The sequence below is a fragment of the Astyanax mexicanus genome, chromosome 11 (assembly GCF_023375975.1).
Source record: "Astyanax mexicanus isolate ESR-SI-001 chromosome 11, AstMex3_surface, whole genome shotgun sequence".
Lineage (NCBI taxonomy): Eukaryota > Metazoa > Chordata > Actinopteri > Characiformes > Acestrorhamphidae > Astyanax > Astyanax mexicanus.
The window spans coordinates 32,993,775-33,008,232 of record NC_064418.1 but is presented as its reverse complement, the minus strand read 5'-3'; the positions used below and the strand labels follow the sequence as shown (position 1 = coordinate 33,008,232).

Sequence of the window (14,458 nt, the reverse complement as noted above, 5' to 3'; positions counted from 1 at the left end):
AGTCAAGAAATTACTTAAACAGGTTGTCTGACAACATGAAGCAGCTAATATATCTCAAAAAGCAACACATTATCTTATAAGTCATTTCTAAAGCTCAAAGCAGACCACAGTGAGAGTTCTTTTCCAAAAACTGGTAAACCTTCCCAGGAGTGGCCGGCCGACAAAAATTATTCCAAAAGGGCATGGACAACTCATCCAGGAAGTCACAAAAGAACCCAGAATAACATTTAAAGAACTGCAGGTCTCACGTGTCTCAGGTCAGTGTTAATAATAGAATAATAAGATAGAGACTGTACGAAAATGGTCCATCCAAAATGTACTTGGGTTCTGCAGCAGGACAATCATCCAAAGTACACAAACAAGCCCACCTCTGAATGGTTTAAAAATAATAATAATGGATGATCTACAGGATGTTTATGCTTGGAAAACCCTCCAATATGGCTGAATTAAAACAATTCTGCAAAAAAGAGTGAGCCAAAATACCTCCACAGAGACTCAAAATGACTCAGTGCCAGTTATCAGTAAAGCTTGATTGCAATTGTTGCCGCCAAGGGTGTCACAACCAAGTTATTAGGTTTAGGGGTCAAACACTTTTTCACACAGGGCTAGATTGGTTTGCATAGTTTTTTTTCCTTTACTAAATAAAATTATCATTTAAAAGTGCTTTTTATATTGAGTTAGGTTATGTCTGATATTAAAGTTCGTTTGATAATTACAAAAAAAATGTTTTTGACAAAAATCAGTATAACAAAAGGGCAAAAACAAAATAAATCTGTATGGGGCAAATACTTTTTCATGTCATTGTATATGCAATGTAAATGTTGAAATATGAATGTTAATTAAAAAAAACAACAAAAAAAAAACTACTGAGCAATGACATGATGTCTTTTTTGGTATGTAAACCTCTTCAGAAGTAACACAGAGGGAGCAAAAACTGAGATGCTGTGTGAGTGTGAAGACCATTTTAAGGCTCTACAGAACCTTCACCCTTAAACAATTTTATTACAAGCATGGCTCCTTATGGAGACATAAGTGGTTATTCTATGGCATCACATTCATTCAGATTTGGCACCCTTTCAGAGTGCAGGATATTTTGTGTGAGAACAGTATATACTACATAATATATTACTTTTTACTTGGAGACGGCTACCTCTGTACAGGTTATTAATTGATTGATTGATTGTCTTTCTCACATGAAACTCTTTTGTGGGTGATAAATAATGAAAATAGGATCAATGAACTGAATTATATAATAAATAATCTCCCTATAACGTCTCGATTGCTCTTTTATACAAACAAATTTTCCATTATAGCGCTCTCACTTTATTTACTGGTGTAAAGTGGAGTGCTTGCCTGGCTGGGGAATCAACCCTAGACTTCTAGAGAGAAGTGGTGCTGTTACCCTCTACACAACACAACCACTGTATAAGATGAATGAGCTCTTTTCTAATTAGGAGCACTGTGAATTCCAGATTGGCTGTTTTTAAAAGTTTCCATATATAGACTGTTTCATATGGATAATAAATAAAGTTTTTCATAATATGGGCCCTTAAATTACACATTGTAATGATTAGCAAGGCCACCCTTCTGTGCTATTCTGAAAGAATGTAGCAGCAATCTGCAATGATGGGATCCAGTTAGTGCATTATGGGGAATGATGTAAGCACATGAAATCTACTCTTGAAATGTACTTCTAAAAAAGACATATTTACACACAAGTCAATGTTCCAGAATTACACTTGACTATTTTTAAGGCTATTTGTAATTATTCAGTAATTATTCTGTCATAAAAATACTTTTAAGTATAAGTACAAATTGTATTGTTTTAACACCCAACATTTGCTGAGTGAATCGTATCTTATGTTCTGACAGAAACTGCTTTCATCATTCCGATATGAAGAATGTGATTTTTGAGACCAATGCACCAATGCACCAATGAACCAATGCATTTTGACATTATGGAGCAAAATTCATTCCTTCAGGTCAATGTAATCAGAGAGGACATCCTTTGACATTTGGGAAAACAATAGCAAGAAGGCAAACCAGCCACAGACATCTAGAAATGAAATGAACAATGCTGCTCATTTAAGATGTGTCAGTCTCGCAGAAACATCACACATAAACATGACAATTGTGAATAAAAGTGAATAATAAAAGTATTATACTATTCATACTTTTATGAGAAAAAATAAAACTGTGAGCAGGCAAAACAAACAAATAAGTCATTTCAGAGGGAGGCTGTCTATATATCTTTTTTTTAATGAATGGTAAGAGCTCCATGGTATGTGTGGTATACAGCATAAATGGATCTTACAAGTCTCCTCTCTGAAAATCTTGAGAGCATCTCAGAAAGAGCTGCAATAAGAAAGCAGGTTTAGATTAGGTTTAGGTAAGACTTACATGTTTATCTCTATAGAACTGCACAACCAATCCTATAACTACACTGTAACCTTAAGTCTATTGCAGTATATTATTTTACTGTCACAAAAATTATCCAATCATAGTTAAACACTAAATGACCAACTATGTCCAAAATGTATTTCTTAATTTTACCCAAAATCTAATCAACTAAGCAGCAGTCCGGTCAGCTGACAAATTCTTTCCTTTTTTGGGCTCAATTACTTCAAAAGACTTTTATTAATTTGATTAATTATCCACATAGCTGACATTCTGGGTTCAGCAATAATGAAGGAGAGAAACAAGGCTTAACAAAAGGTCCGCTTTAAACATGGTATTGAAAAAAAGACCCCAGACCCCAAAGAGACCCCAAAAAAGCAAATTAGAGTCGTTTATTAGCATTCCTGGAGGCTTGTTATGTAAATGAGTTTGCAGGTGTGGAATAGAGATAATTTTGACTCCTTTTGACTAAATTTAAATAGTTAAATAGTAGAAAATAGTTTACCAATGAAGACAGTGACTATCGCTACCCAAAAGTGGGTACAAAGGAGACTCCAGATGTGCTCTGACTTTGGCAGATTGGTATTTTAATGGCGCAGCGCTTCTAAATGTCATGTGAAGCATTGCTCTTTTGAAAATCTATATTCCTTTTGAAGTTTGATCTATTCAGACAAAATAGTATGAACAGGCTAAAAAACAATCAGATTTGGGCCACTTTAACAGCTGTGTGACTGTGGACTAAAGCTACTAACTACCACTCTAACAAACGAGATAAGCCATCTTACCTCTTTATCTTCTTCCATGTCAGAAGAGTAACTGCTATAATCCTCCATGTTCTGGCACTCTGCGTCAGAGTCTGCCGTGGCTATAGGCACAGTGACGGTCACACTGGAGTTGATGATGAAATTTTCATTGTCACTGTCTGCTCCAGCTAAGTCTTTCATAGACCCTGGGTCTTTGATCAACTCTACAGTGGTATGGTTGGAGATATCAGGAAGCTTCTTGCTGTTTTTCAGTCCGTTCTGCTCTGATGATTTCTTTCTTCTCACTCTGAGGCAGACAGTCTGAAAGAAGCGCCGCAGACTGGCCTTAACAAAAGCGACACCTCTGTGGATTCGACCCAGTGCAATCTGCAGGTTGTTCATTTCATTGTCATCCTCAGTTGCAGCCAGATTATCTGCACTAAAGGAGCTCAGCAGCAAGGCCAAGAACAGGTTCAGAACCTAGAAGAGTTTGTAATAGAAGTCACAAAGCTTAGTTAAGCATCCAACTAAATGCCTGTTTAGAGTTAAACATAATGACATTCTTGTAATACACAGACAATATTGCATTGCGACACACACCATTTTAAATGTTTCATATTGCAAGGGGGGTTGCTACATTTACAAAATGAATATACAGCCAAGTCCCACCATATATCAGCCATGATAACACTACCTTCTCGAAACTTCTCGTTTCTATACTCATTGTCCACTTTATCTGCTCCACTGGCCATAAAGGAGCACTGTGTGTTTTTTTTACACTCAATGTCTCTTCTATTAGACACTCCTACCTAATTTCCCTGTGTAGGTATAAAGTCAGATCCATATGTTGCTGCCAAAAGACTGCCAAAAGCACCAATTGATCAATTTTCTGAGGCACTGACTTCTAGGTTTTCATAAGTTATAAGCCTTTATCATCAGCATTAAAATAAATGTAATGTTTTGTTTTTTATTTATCATGTTTTATTTATTTTAAAATAAATATATATATAAATAGATATATACATATATCATTACGTTGTGTGTAATGAATACAAATGATATATTGTTTCACTTTTTGAGTTAAATTACTGAAATAAAATATTTTTTTCCATGATATCCAATTTTTTAAAGATACACCTGTAGTATTGAAACAAGAAGACGGTGTTAATAGTATGGCTGATGTAGGTTTCTGTTGTCACTGTTACACAAAAAACTTGCATCTTCATTTTTTTAATTTATTTAATTGAAGGACAATATCTGACAAAAATACATAATTTAGTTATGTCAGCTAATGAAAACTGATAAAAAGCTGTTAAATGGCTAAAACCGATTAAAAAAACAGTTAAAGTATATAAACGCATGCATACCACAAGATTTCCGATCACCATGACCATGAGAAAGACAATTAGGCACAAGGGTTGTCCGTGAACCTCCATGCAGTCCCACATGGTCTCAATCCACTCCCCACAGAGCACACGGAACACAATCAGAAACGAGTGGAGGAAATCCATCATGTGCCAGCGGAGAAAGCCATCTGGTGCGATCTTTGTCAGAGAGGTTTTGTAACTCTTCCCAAACAACTGCATGCCCACGACAGCAAAGATGAAGATGATGATTGCCAAGACCAGTGTTAGATTGCTGAGGGCACCCATTGAATTTCCAATGATCTTTATCAGCATGTTGAGAGTAGGCCATGACTTGGCCAGCTTAAAAACCCTCAGCTATATAAAAAAATAAAATTTCCAGGTTACACACGGATTATAATAGAACATGCAATGAAAAGGAATTAAATTATGGTTGAATGGTGGCAGGCTCATGATAATTGAAGGGCAGGGGCAAAAAATACAAAGGCCACCTGATGCACGTTTTGGGGCATGCACATTCTAAAAGGGTGAGGCTAAAAATAAAAAAAATGGATGTAACAGATGCAAGTTTTAAAAATGGAAAATCGTTTTTTAAACTTGGTCATTATTGAGAACAATTTACTATGTCTTGTAACATCAAATGCAGTTTTTCTATTGTGAGGCACCTTTAAGGCACATTTAATATTCTGGAGGGGTACTTCTTCATTAGTCGACACTGTATCATGTTTTTTCACCTGTGGGAGAACAGAAAGGCACCCATATATGGGCACTAAATAAGACATATAATTAATTTTTTTTCATTTATTGTAAGAAAGGGGCACACAAGTGGATCACTTTTTCCCTACATCCCCCACCCTACCATGAGTCTGCCAGTGTTCAATTAGTTTTACTGATTACACCTTTATCATATGAACTGAAAACATTGTAAGTACTGTCTGTGACAGGCAGCTCTCTTACCAGCCGGAAAGACCGAAGAACAGACATTCCAGATATGTTGGCCAACCCAAGCTCCATGAGACTCAGACTGACAATGACACTATCAAATATGTTCCAGCCCTCTTGGAAGTAATAATAAGGGTCCAAAGCTATGATCTTGAAGACCATCTCAGCAGTGAAGATGCCTGTGAAAACCTGGGAGAAAAGGTTTGGTCAGTGTAAAAAGGTTTAAAAAAAATTCTAAGGACCTGTATGTGGGCCTACCTTTCAGTTCTTCAAGACACATAAATCTAATTAAAAAATACTAAATAAAGTGTACTAACTAATAACTATGCAATTCACTGACATGCCAAAAGTCATGGGAATCATGAAGTGTGCTCCTCAGGAGAAGGCTTGTTTTGATATGTAGGCTTGTTATGATCTTGTGAGTGAGATTTATCACTAATGCTTCATGGAAATGTGATGTGAATTGTTGAATTTAAAATGTTACATTCCATGATCTACAATGTCACTAAAAAAGAAAGTAGCTTACATAGTTTCCCATTGAGAGCACTGAACTGAAATCTTTATCCATGGGATGATGCTCCATGGCCATGAATATAGTATTCATCACAATGCAAATGGTAATGGACAGATCCACAAACGGGTCCATCACAACCATGTGAACCGCTTTCTTTATTTTCATCCATGTGGGACAGCACTCCCAGATGAGGAAAGTGTGGGCAAACCTATACCAACATGGATGGCACTTCTGCCTAGACTCTTCCAGCTCTGGAAAAAATAAAAGATAAAATATAACAACAAATTGCATGGTATATTTAATAAACACCATGCAATAAATAAAATAACACAAGTTATTACAAACAATAGAGTGTTATGAAAAATGTTTCACTTCTCAAATATCACTGTGTTCATCTGCTATATGATATATTTCACTGAAACTGCTGATCCAAACAACCAAAGATTTATAATGAAAAATCATACCACTCATGGAAACAAAGATTACACAAACTTACATAGGATGGAAATATGTCAGAATACATTTGAATTCTTATAAACCTTAGATTTAGGTACACTTACCTTCCATAGTGTTGGTGATAATACTGGCTACACTGAGAGCTCTCTGTCTGGCTGTCTGTTCACCTAGGTACCCTGGTGAGGGCTGGTGGGAGTCATATCTCATGCTGTACTCTTGTTCTGTGTCATCCTGGGTAAGACATAATCATATATTTTTTTGAGATTTTGAACTTCAATGTATTACATTGAATACATTGTATTTGGTGTGGATATGGCAGAAGGGTTTGCAGTACATCATTGTTTTGCCTCCTTTAACTAGTTTTGCAGAGTTTACTGCTTTTTTTTTTTACAAGTTTTATTTTCTTTGTGGTCACCAGTGAACACATTTACAAACATTGTTTCATGATAACTTTTAACCTTAGAATGTATTTATCATTATGTCTAATGTTTATTTACAAAAAAAGAAACAGGTTATGAAATTGTGTTACTTTTGCAGAGTGTTTCAACCAAGAACAACACTGAGCCTTCCAGGATGAGCTAGAACTGGGCTTTCCTTACATTTTCATCTGTAGTGGCTTTATCTATGGTCACCTCGGGCAGCCGCAGTCCAACGGGTGTGCTTGGCAGCGAGCGTCCAGACACAAGTGTTACCACACCATTGCTGTCCACGGAGCAGAGCACTTTGCCGTTGGAGGGCAGGATAATGCGTGGGCTTAGGCTGCCTTTACTGAAGCAACTGTAAAGTCGCTCTGATCGATGTGACAGGAACAGAGAGTCTCTCCGGCTGCCCGTGTCATCAAACGCACTGTGCTCATCATCGGCATAGTCGTTTTCAGATCCCAGGCGTCCACGAAAGCTAAAGATGCTAGCTTTGCTGTTCCGACGGGGGGTGAAGACTGAACCCTGGGTGCTCAGGACAGACTGGAGAAAGAAACAGGCCCCACACTCAACTCTCATACCAACATCATTACAGATGGCCATGAACTGATGTTTTTTATTTCATGATTGATAAAAGCAGTATCCATGTGGACAATATACAACAAATGGAATTTGGGATGTCCATGCTGAAGAAAACAAAATGTAAAAAATGATGAAGATGATGACATTGTTGATGAAGATGATGAAGATGATGATGATGATGAAGAGCAGATGAGTAAAAAAATAAAGAGATGTTGCAGCTGCTGTTGATAATATGGATCGATGGTGTTACTGATAACAAATACAGCAATGAGGAAAATTAAAGCTATGCTGATGAGGATGTCAAAAATATAAAAAAACGGAACTTAAATGGAAAAAAACAATAAAAATGATTGAGCGGAAGCAAAACAATGACATATAAAACTGCAATGAATGGATGATATGGAATGAAGATGGTTTTGAACTTGACTTTAATACGGAGCACTAATCGCTCTTTGAAAGTGATGTGGACAGATAAACGAGACAATAGTGTTACATACATAATTAATAGAGTGGCATTAGCACGCATCATACATCAGCACTACAGCAGTAGAAAAGGACAGCTGACCTGACGAGGAGATGTGTACGTCCTGTCATACGGCAGTCGGTTCAGGTCTGGCGAAAACCTGAAACTGGGCCTTCTTATGCTGCCCTCTGACACAGAATTGTGGGTCTTCTCACTATCAGCTTTCTCATCTTCTCTTGCCTCCTCTCTCTGCTTCTTCTTCTTTTTCTGGTTGCGGCGTTCTTTGGCACTTTTGGAACTGAGTTTAGAAGTTTCAGAGGAAGTGTCTGTCATTTCTCCACTAAAATCTCCACTTTCGAATACTGCAGCTGCAGCCTAATAAACACACACAAAACAGAACCTACTTAAGTCAAGATAAGAGTTGCATTATCCAGAGTTAGATTATATCATTATTCATTTTTTTACATATATCCATTCACTCTAGTATTCAGTTCACTTACTTTTGAAGGCATGATTTTTTCCATATAGAAAAAACACTGGAATACCTACTCAATACACTTACAGGGTCTTTAACTGTAAGGCATTCTGAACAAATAATTAATTTACCATCTTGATCAGATCAGTCGTCATATGAACAATGCCAGGTCCCTAAGATTGGTTCCCGCAAGACAGAGGATGAAATGGGCGGGGATGTGGGTTCAGACAGGTTCGGTGCTCCATTTTAGCAACAATGTTTTCTAGGTGCTCCAATACACATGTGGCCATTAGACTGAATAAAACACCTGAATTCAGTGATTAAGAAATGTGTCCCACATGTTTTTGTCTATACAATGTTTCTAATTGAGGTGTGAAGCTCATTAAGCATTTAAATATACCTGGGCATCTGCTTGTTGCTTCTTAAGCTGCTCCAACATAGCCTGGAACTCTTCTTCTTTCTGCTGAGCCTCCGCTAAATTAGCTTGGTTTTGTTCATCATAGGCCATGGCCACAACGGCCAGGATCAGATTCACAAGGTAGAAGGAGCCCAGGAAGATGACCAACACAAAGAAGATCATGTAGGTCTTCCCTGCTGCACGAAGAGTCTGCAAAATATCAATTCAAAATCAGACATTACCACACTGATACACTTGACTTGCTGTGCTCTCAGGAGTCATTTTTATAAGGGAATTGTAACTGAGATCTCATCATTCACTAACCTGATAACAAAAATAAAACACACACACACACCTGTTGGTAGAGATTCTCCCAGCAATCTTGAGTCATTAATCTGAAGAGAGAGAGGAAGGCCCATCCAAAACTATCAAAGCTGGTATAGCCATAGTTTGGATTTCTGCTGGCTTTAGAACAAAAGTAGCCATTTGGGCACTTCCTAGAGCACAACAAAAGGAAAGCACATATCAGTGAGATACTACATGCCAGTATTTTTCAACCCAGGTCCTGGAGGCCTGCTGCAGCTGCTGTTCTGTATTCACTATACACATATTTTGGTTCACCCTCATGTTTGCATGCATACTTCAGGTTGGATTGGTTTAATCCAATAAAAGTGATTTGCTTATTCGGATGTATGTTAACATCAGTTGCCATGCACATCTGAAGATCATCAGCCTGTGATCATAAAAAAGCTCTACAGAGTGGGGACTGCTGACTTACCCTGCATCTCTTACCAAGCCACAAATGAGGGGGTCTTTTTTGCCAGATAGGTTATAATATAGAGCTATAGAAAAACAGAGAAAGAGTTCACACTCAATGTACAGCATATATATATATATATATGTTCACTGATTTTACTATTTATAGGTATATGTTTGAGTAAAATGAAAATCTTTGTTTTATTCTATAAACTACTAACATTTTCCCAAATTCCTAATAAAAATGTTGTCTTAGCATTTATTTGCAGAAAATAAGAAATGGATAAAATAATGAAAAGGGTGCAGTGCTTTCAGACCACAAATTACTCAAAGAAAACAAATTCATATTCTAATTCTAATGTTTTGGGAGTTCAACCCTGATTTTTAATCATAGCTTTTATGCATGTTGGCAGGCTCTCCACTAGTCTTTCACACTGCTTTTGGGTGACCTTATGCCACTCCTGATGCAAAAAATCAAACACATCAGATTTATATGATGGCTTGTGACCATCCATCTTCCTCTAGATTACATTCCAGAGGTTTTCAATGTGGTTCAGGTCTGGAGATTGGTGTGGCCATGACAGGATTTTGATCTGGTCTTGACTGACCAAGCTGTGTTGCATGGAACATTGTCCTGCTGGAGAAACCATTGTTCTTGTCCGGCATTAGTCAGCTGCAGAGTGAAGCGGCTAGAGGTTTAGGGTAAACTGTGAAACTGGAATCCGAATCAGTGATATCGCCCGATATCCAATACGTCAAATTACGTCAATATTGGCCCCAATACTGATACTGTATCGGATTTGTCCCATCTCTACTTGATTTATGCATCCATTGCACAGATGAATTGCTCAATTCCAGCCTTGGTGAAGCAGCTCCAGATCATTATCGATCATCCTCCAAATTTCACAGTGGATGCAAAACACTGTGGCTTGTACACCTCTTCAGGTCTACATCTAATCAATGAAAATTTGACTCATCATCATCTTGCTCCAGTCCTCCACACCTCTCCAACCGTTATGCATAGGGTTGGATCAATCTTTCTTTGGGGATGGCATGGGTAGAGGGATGTTTTACAGTTCACTCATCTGAACATCATTTAATATCCTTTCCAACTCTTGGTTGGCTAAAAAAAGTTGTGATACTTGCCAAAGGGTGTGTTACTTTAAACTAACCATACAAAATGGCAAAACTTTTGCTTTGGGCCCTTTTCCTTTTTATTTGAAAATGCCTTTTGGAGATAATTTATCTTAAACATGATTAACTGTTCACATTAAGAGATTTTATCATCAGGTTTTTCCATACTTTTCCATCCATATATTGTATAGTATAGTATAGTACAGAACAGAAAACTATAGACCATACTTAAGGTTTCACAACTAAATTCACTTAACAGAAAAAAGACAAAATCTTCAATATACATAAACGTAAATCAGATTCAAAGCATTTTTTCCATGGCAGTAACAGTACACTTCTGTAGGGACGCAGCATTAGCTAAAATAATACTGTACAGACAGAAAAATGCTACAACTGCATACTTTCATCATGCCTGGGATAATAGCTGTCAAAGCCTGTGAAGACAAGGTGTTTTTCATAGCCATTCTTTTACTATGAACTTCAATCTGACATGAAAGCTTTCCTCTGTATCTGGCTAAAGTACTTTATAGAGGGCATCATATTTCCTTCCCATGAGCAACCATGAATCTCCTTCCCCGCCACACTTTCTCACTAACACTCTCTCTCCTCCTTTCTATACACATTTCCCTGAATATCATTTTACACACATATACCGGTGAATTCTAATGCTAGGGAACACTTGCACCTCAATTGGTGTCTTTTCTGTTTCTTCTGAACTGTTCTCAATGTAGACAGTCATAATTGTAATGATAAGATAATTCACTCTTCACTGTATTCTCATTAAGTACAGTGTCAGCTCCTCCTTCCTCGCATGCAGTTTACTCACTCCCTTGAGCAGCTGCTGTCAATCATCATTAGCTCCACCCCAGCCAACAGCTCTATCATGCTTATCTGTGCCTCAAAGGAACTGAAGACAAAGCTCTGCTAATGCATGATAATGACCTCAGGGGATATGGAGTTAAAATCATGCCATTAGAACCACAGTTTTTCAGTCACAGTGTCTGAAACTGAATTGTGAACTGGGTTTATAGTTTAGCCGCATAAAATCTGAAATCCATAGTTGGTAATCAAACATATAAAATTCAGTTTCTATTTTTTTAAACAGTACATACAGCAGTCTAGCTGGCAAAAGCAGTCAAATACAGATAACACAAATATTCAGACAAGTAGAGTGTGTGTTCATACTGCAGTTTGTTCCCTTTAATACAATGGCTATGTTTACATGCAAAGCTTTCTTCCAAGCTGAATGAATTCATTCCTATTGTACAATCTGACTGAGTTGTGTATATGTACACTTTCCCCAATAGTCTGAGTAAACTCTGCATTTAGATGCATCCTACAAGTAATCCGATCGAACATGACATGCATGTTTATCGTTTAGTGTACATGTATCCATAATAATGACAATAAGCATTGTGTGATGCCAGCCAGCGTAAGAGGAGCAACAGCACCTGGCTAACTAGCTATGTTTCCAGAATTTACAGTTGGTATGTTTGTTCTTTAACAGCGTTAAAATCATGGCAGACTCAGGACAACCTAATTCACATTTTCTTGTTACAGAAGGAGCAAAGGAGTTTTTTAACTTTCTAAGGCAAGTGAGCTGACTGCTAGTCCCACCGTCCATGACTAGGAACCAGTGGATGAAAGTGAGGATCTAAACTGGTACAGGTGTTTATACAAGGCTATTGTTATCTGATAAAAAAACTCTGGTAATATTTTTCTGGTAATAATTTTGAATAATTTTACAGTTCTTGTACAATTCGTAAATAATCTGACCAAGCATTTATGATCAAACGATTTAAACAGTAAAATACAAAAAAGGAAAAATGAACAGCAAGTTTTCAGTTTACAATTGAACCCTATCTAGTTGGACTGCTCTGTTCTAACCATAAAAATCTAACAACACTCACATGGATCACTGGTGTAGTTTTTAAGCCAGTCTTCGGGAACTGCCGTTCCATTGTAAGATATGCTTCCATTACCCAAATCAGTGTGATTGGCCGGTAGCTGTATACATTTATACTTCAGGTGCCCCATGAAGAGCTGCAAACCAATCAGGGCAAACACACTGAGACAGAAGACAGTAAGAATCATCACGTCTGAAAGCTTCTTTACGGACTGTATCAGTGCTCCTACGATGGTCTTCAAGCCTACAAACAACACAAGGAGACTCAGATTGTAAAGAATTGCATTAAAACAGTTGATTGTGTAAAGCAACTGACTTCTATTTATGTCCCTCACTCATATACGTCTCGCAAGATAATCCTGCTATAGGGCCCTATTAGCTTTGGTGTTTTTTTTAATTAATGGCACTGTTTGTTAAAATATATTAACTCTGTTAATGATAACAGAGCTACAGTATATGTATTCTTAAAATAATAATAATAATAATAATGATAATAATAATAATAATAATAATAATAAGAAGAAGAAGAAGAAGAAGAAGAAGAACAACAACAACAACAACAACAACTATTATTATTATTATTTTTAGAATACATACAGCTCAGTACCAGATTAGATAGTAAAATAGTAAGACAAACTATCCAAAAGAAGAAGAAAAAGGACAAGAAAACAAATACAACAAAAAGACTCACTTTAGGTCCAAAGGTTTGTGCGCACTCCTTCTAATAAAGGTATTCATTTACTATAAAATTTGCTCAGAAAGATGTGGAAATATGCAAATAGAGACAGATACACAATACACAGCAAATACACAGCAAAATCTTTATTAATATCCTTTCCTTCAGAAGAAAGAATGAATGAGCAAGTGTCACAACACTTTTGTCCATAAAGTGTATACGTTTGGTTGTGTTACAAATTGAAATTAATGATATTTTACTCATATTCAAACAAATCCACATCTGAATAAAGATTATGTTTTCAGGGTTTTATTATATGCAAGTGACATAGGCAGAGTTGCATGTCTTAAGTTTTGTCTTGAATCTTACCTGGAATGACTGATATAGTTTTCAGGGCTCTAAGAACCCGGAAGGTCCTCAAGGCAGAAACATTGCCCATTTTCACAAACTCTGTCACATATCTGTAAAAGGGAGGGCAGATAGGTCTGCTTATTATTCTGTTTATTGTTGAGTTAAAAGTTGAGTGCGCCCGTGTGTGTGTGTGTGTTTAACGAGCACCTATAGGACACCTATAGGAATGGACTCTGATGACTGATGATTGCCTGGGTTCATTTAAGTCAGTGGTGCACCTGTGTTTTCCACCACCAAAATAGCAATATTGCAGAACTTTACCCGAACACATCTTTATTCCAGACCACCATGCCTATGAGTGTAGATATATTCCTAAAATCTAACGTTATTTTGACTGCACAGATGTAAGGTTTGAAAATAGACTGTTGACAGGGTGTAAGGTAGCTAAAGTGTCCTATCTTTGGAATAGTTGACTGAATATCCTGGAAAACGTGAGTAACTTGAGTTTGTATAAGTATACTGTAAGTCATTTTAAAGCCTTTCTATTGTTCTATTGTCATGAAATGCACATACAATGACAAGGACAACTAGATTTGTCTTTGTTATTAGTTTTTATTGGCATGATGATCAGGTTCTTTGGCATGATTTAAGTCTGGCAGGTTTTTATATTGTGTATTTTTACATAAAGTTAATGCTTCAAAAATACCCTTTTACACAGACTCAGGGGTGATAGTGAAAAAAAATCCTGAGCCTGAACTTTTTTTTCCTGTTCCAACAGGGTGAGGGGGGGGGGGGGGTTGTTGGGGAGGGACAACAGACTGCATATGTGACGTAACATAGGCATAAATTTTGACACATTATTCAAACATTTAATAGTCTGTGT

At 37.1% G+C, this 14,458-nt stretch overlaps 1 protein-coding gene across 2 annotated transcripts in view; it reads right to left on the bottom strand.

Annotated features, from left to right (window-relative positions):
- The window catches only part of scn1laa (sodium channel, voltage-gated, type I-like, alpha), a 39,428-nt gene that overhangs the window by 12,892 nt on the left and 12,078 nt on the right, over positions 1 to 14,458 (bottom strand). Inside the window, exons 6-17 of one of the 2 annotated variants that reach the window (XM_049484901.1) lie at positions 13,594 to 13,685; positions 12,553 to 12,792; positions 9,531 to 9,594; positions 9,108 to 9,249; positions 8,756 to 8,962; positions 7,983 to 8,255; positions 7,016 to 7,378; positions 6,521 to 6,647; positions 5,973 to 6,211; positions 5,462 to 5,635; positions 4,508 to 4,861; positions 3,183 to 3,620 (exon numbers count right to left, since the gene is read on the bottom strand). In XM_049484901.1, coding sequence (XP_049340858.1) covers positions 3,183 to 3,620; positions 4,508 to 4,861; positions 5,462 to 5,635; positions 5,973 to 6,211; positions 6,521 to 6,647; positions 7,016 to 7,378; positions 7,983 to 8,255; positions 8,756 to 8,962; positions 9,108 to 9,249; positions 9,531 to 9,594; positions 12,553 to 12,792; positions 13,594 to 13,685 — 2,713 coding nt within the window. The remainder of the gene's footprint in view (positions 1 to 3,182; positions 3,621 to 4,507; positions 4,862 to 5,461; positions 5,636 to 5,972; positions 6,212 to 6,520; positions 6,648 to 7,015; positions 7,379 to 7,982; positions 8,256 to 8,755; positions 8,963 to 9,107; positions 9,250 to 9,530; positions 9,595 to 12,552; positions 12,793 to 13,593; positions 13,686 to 14,458) is intronic. The other variant, XM_049484900.1, reaches the window with a different exon arrangement.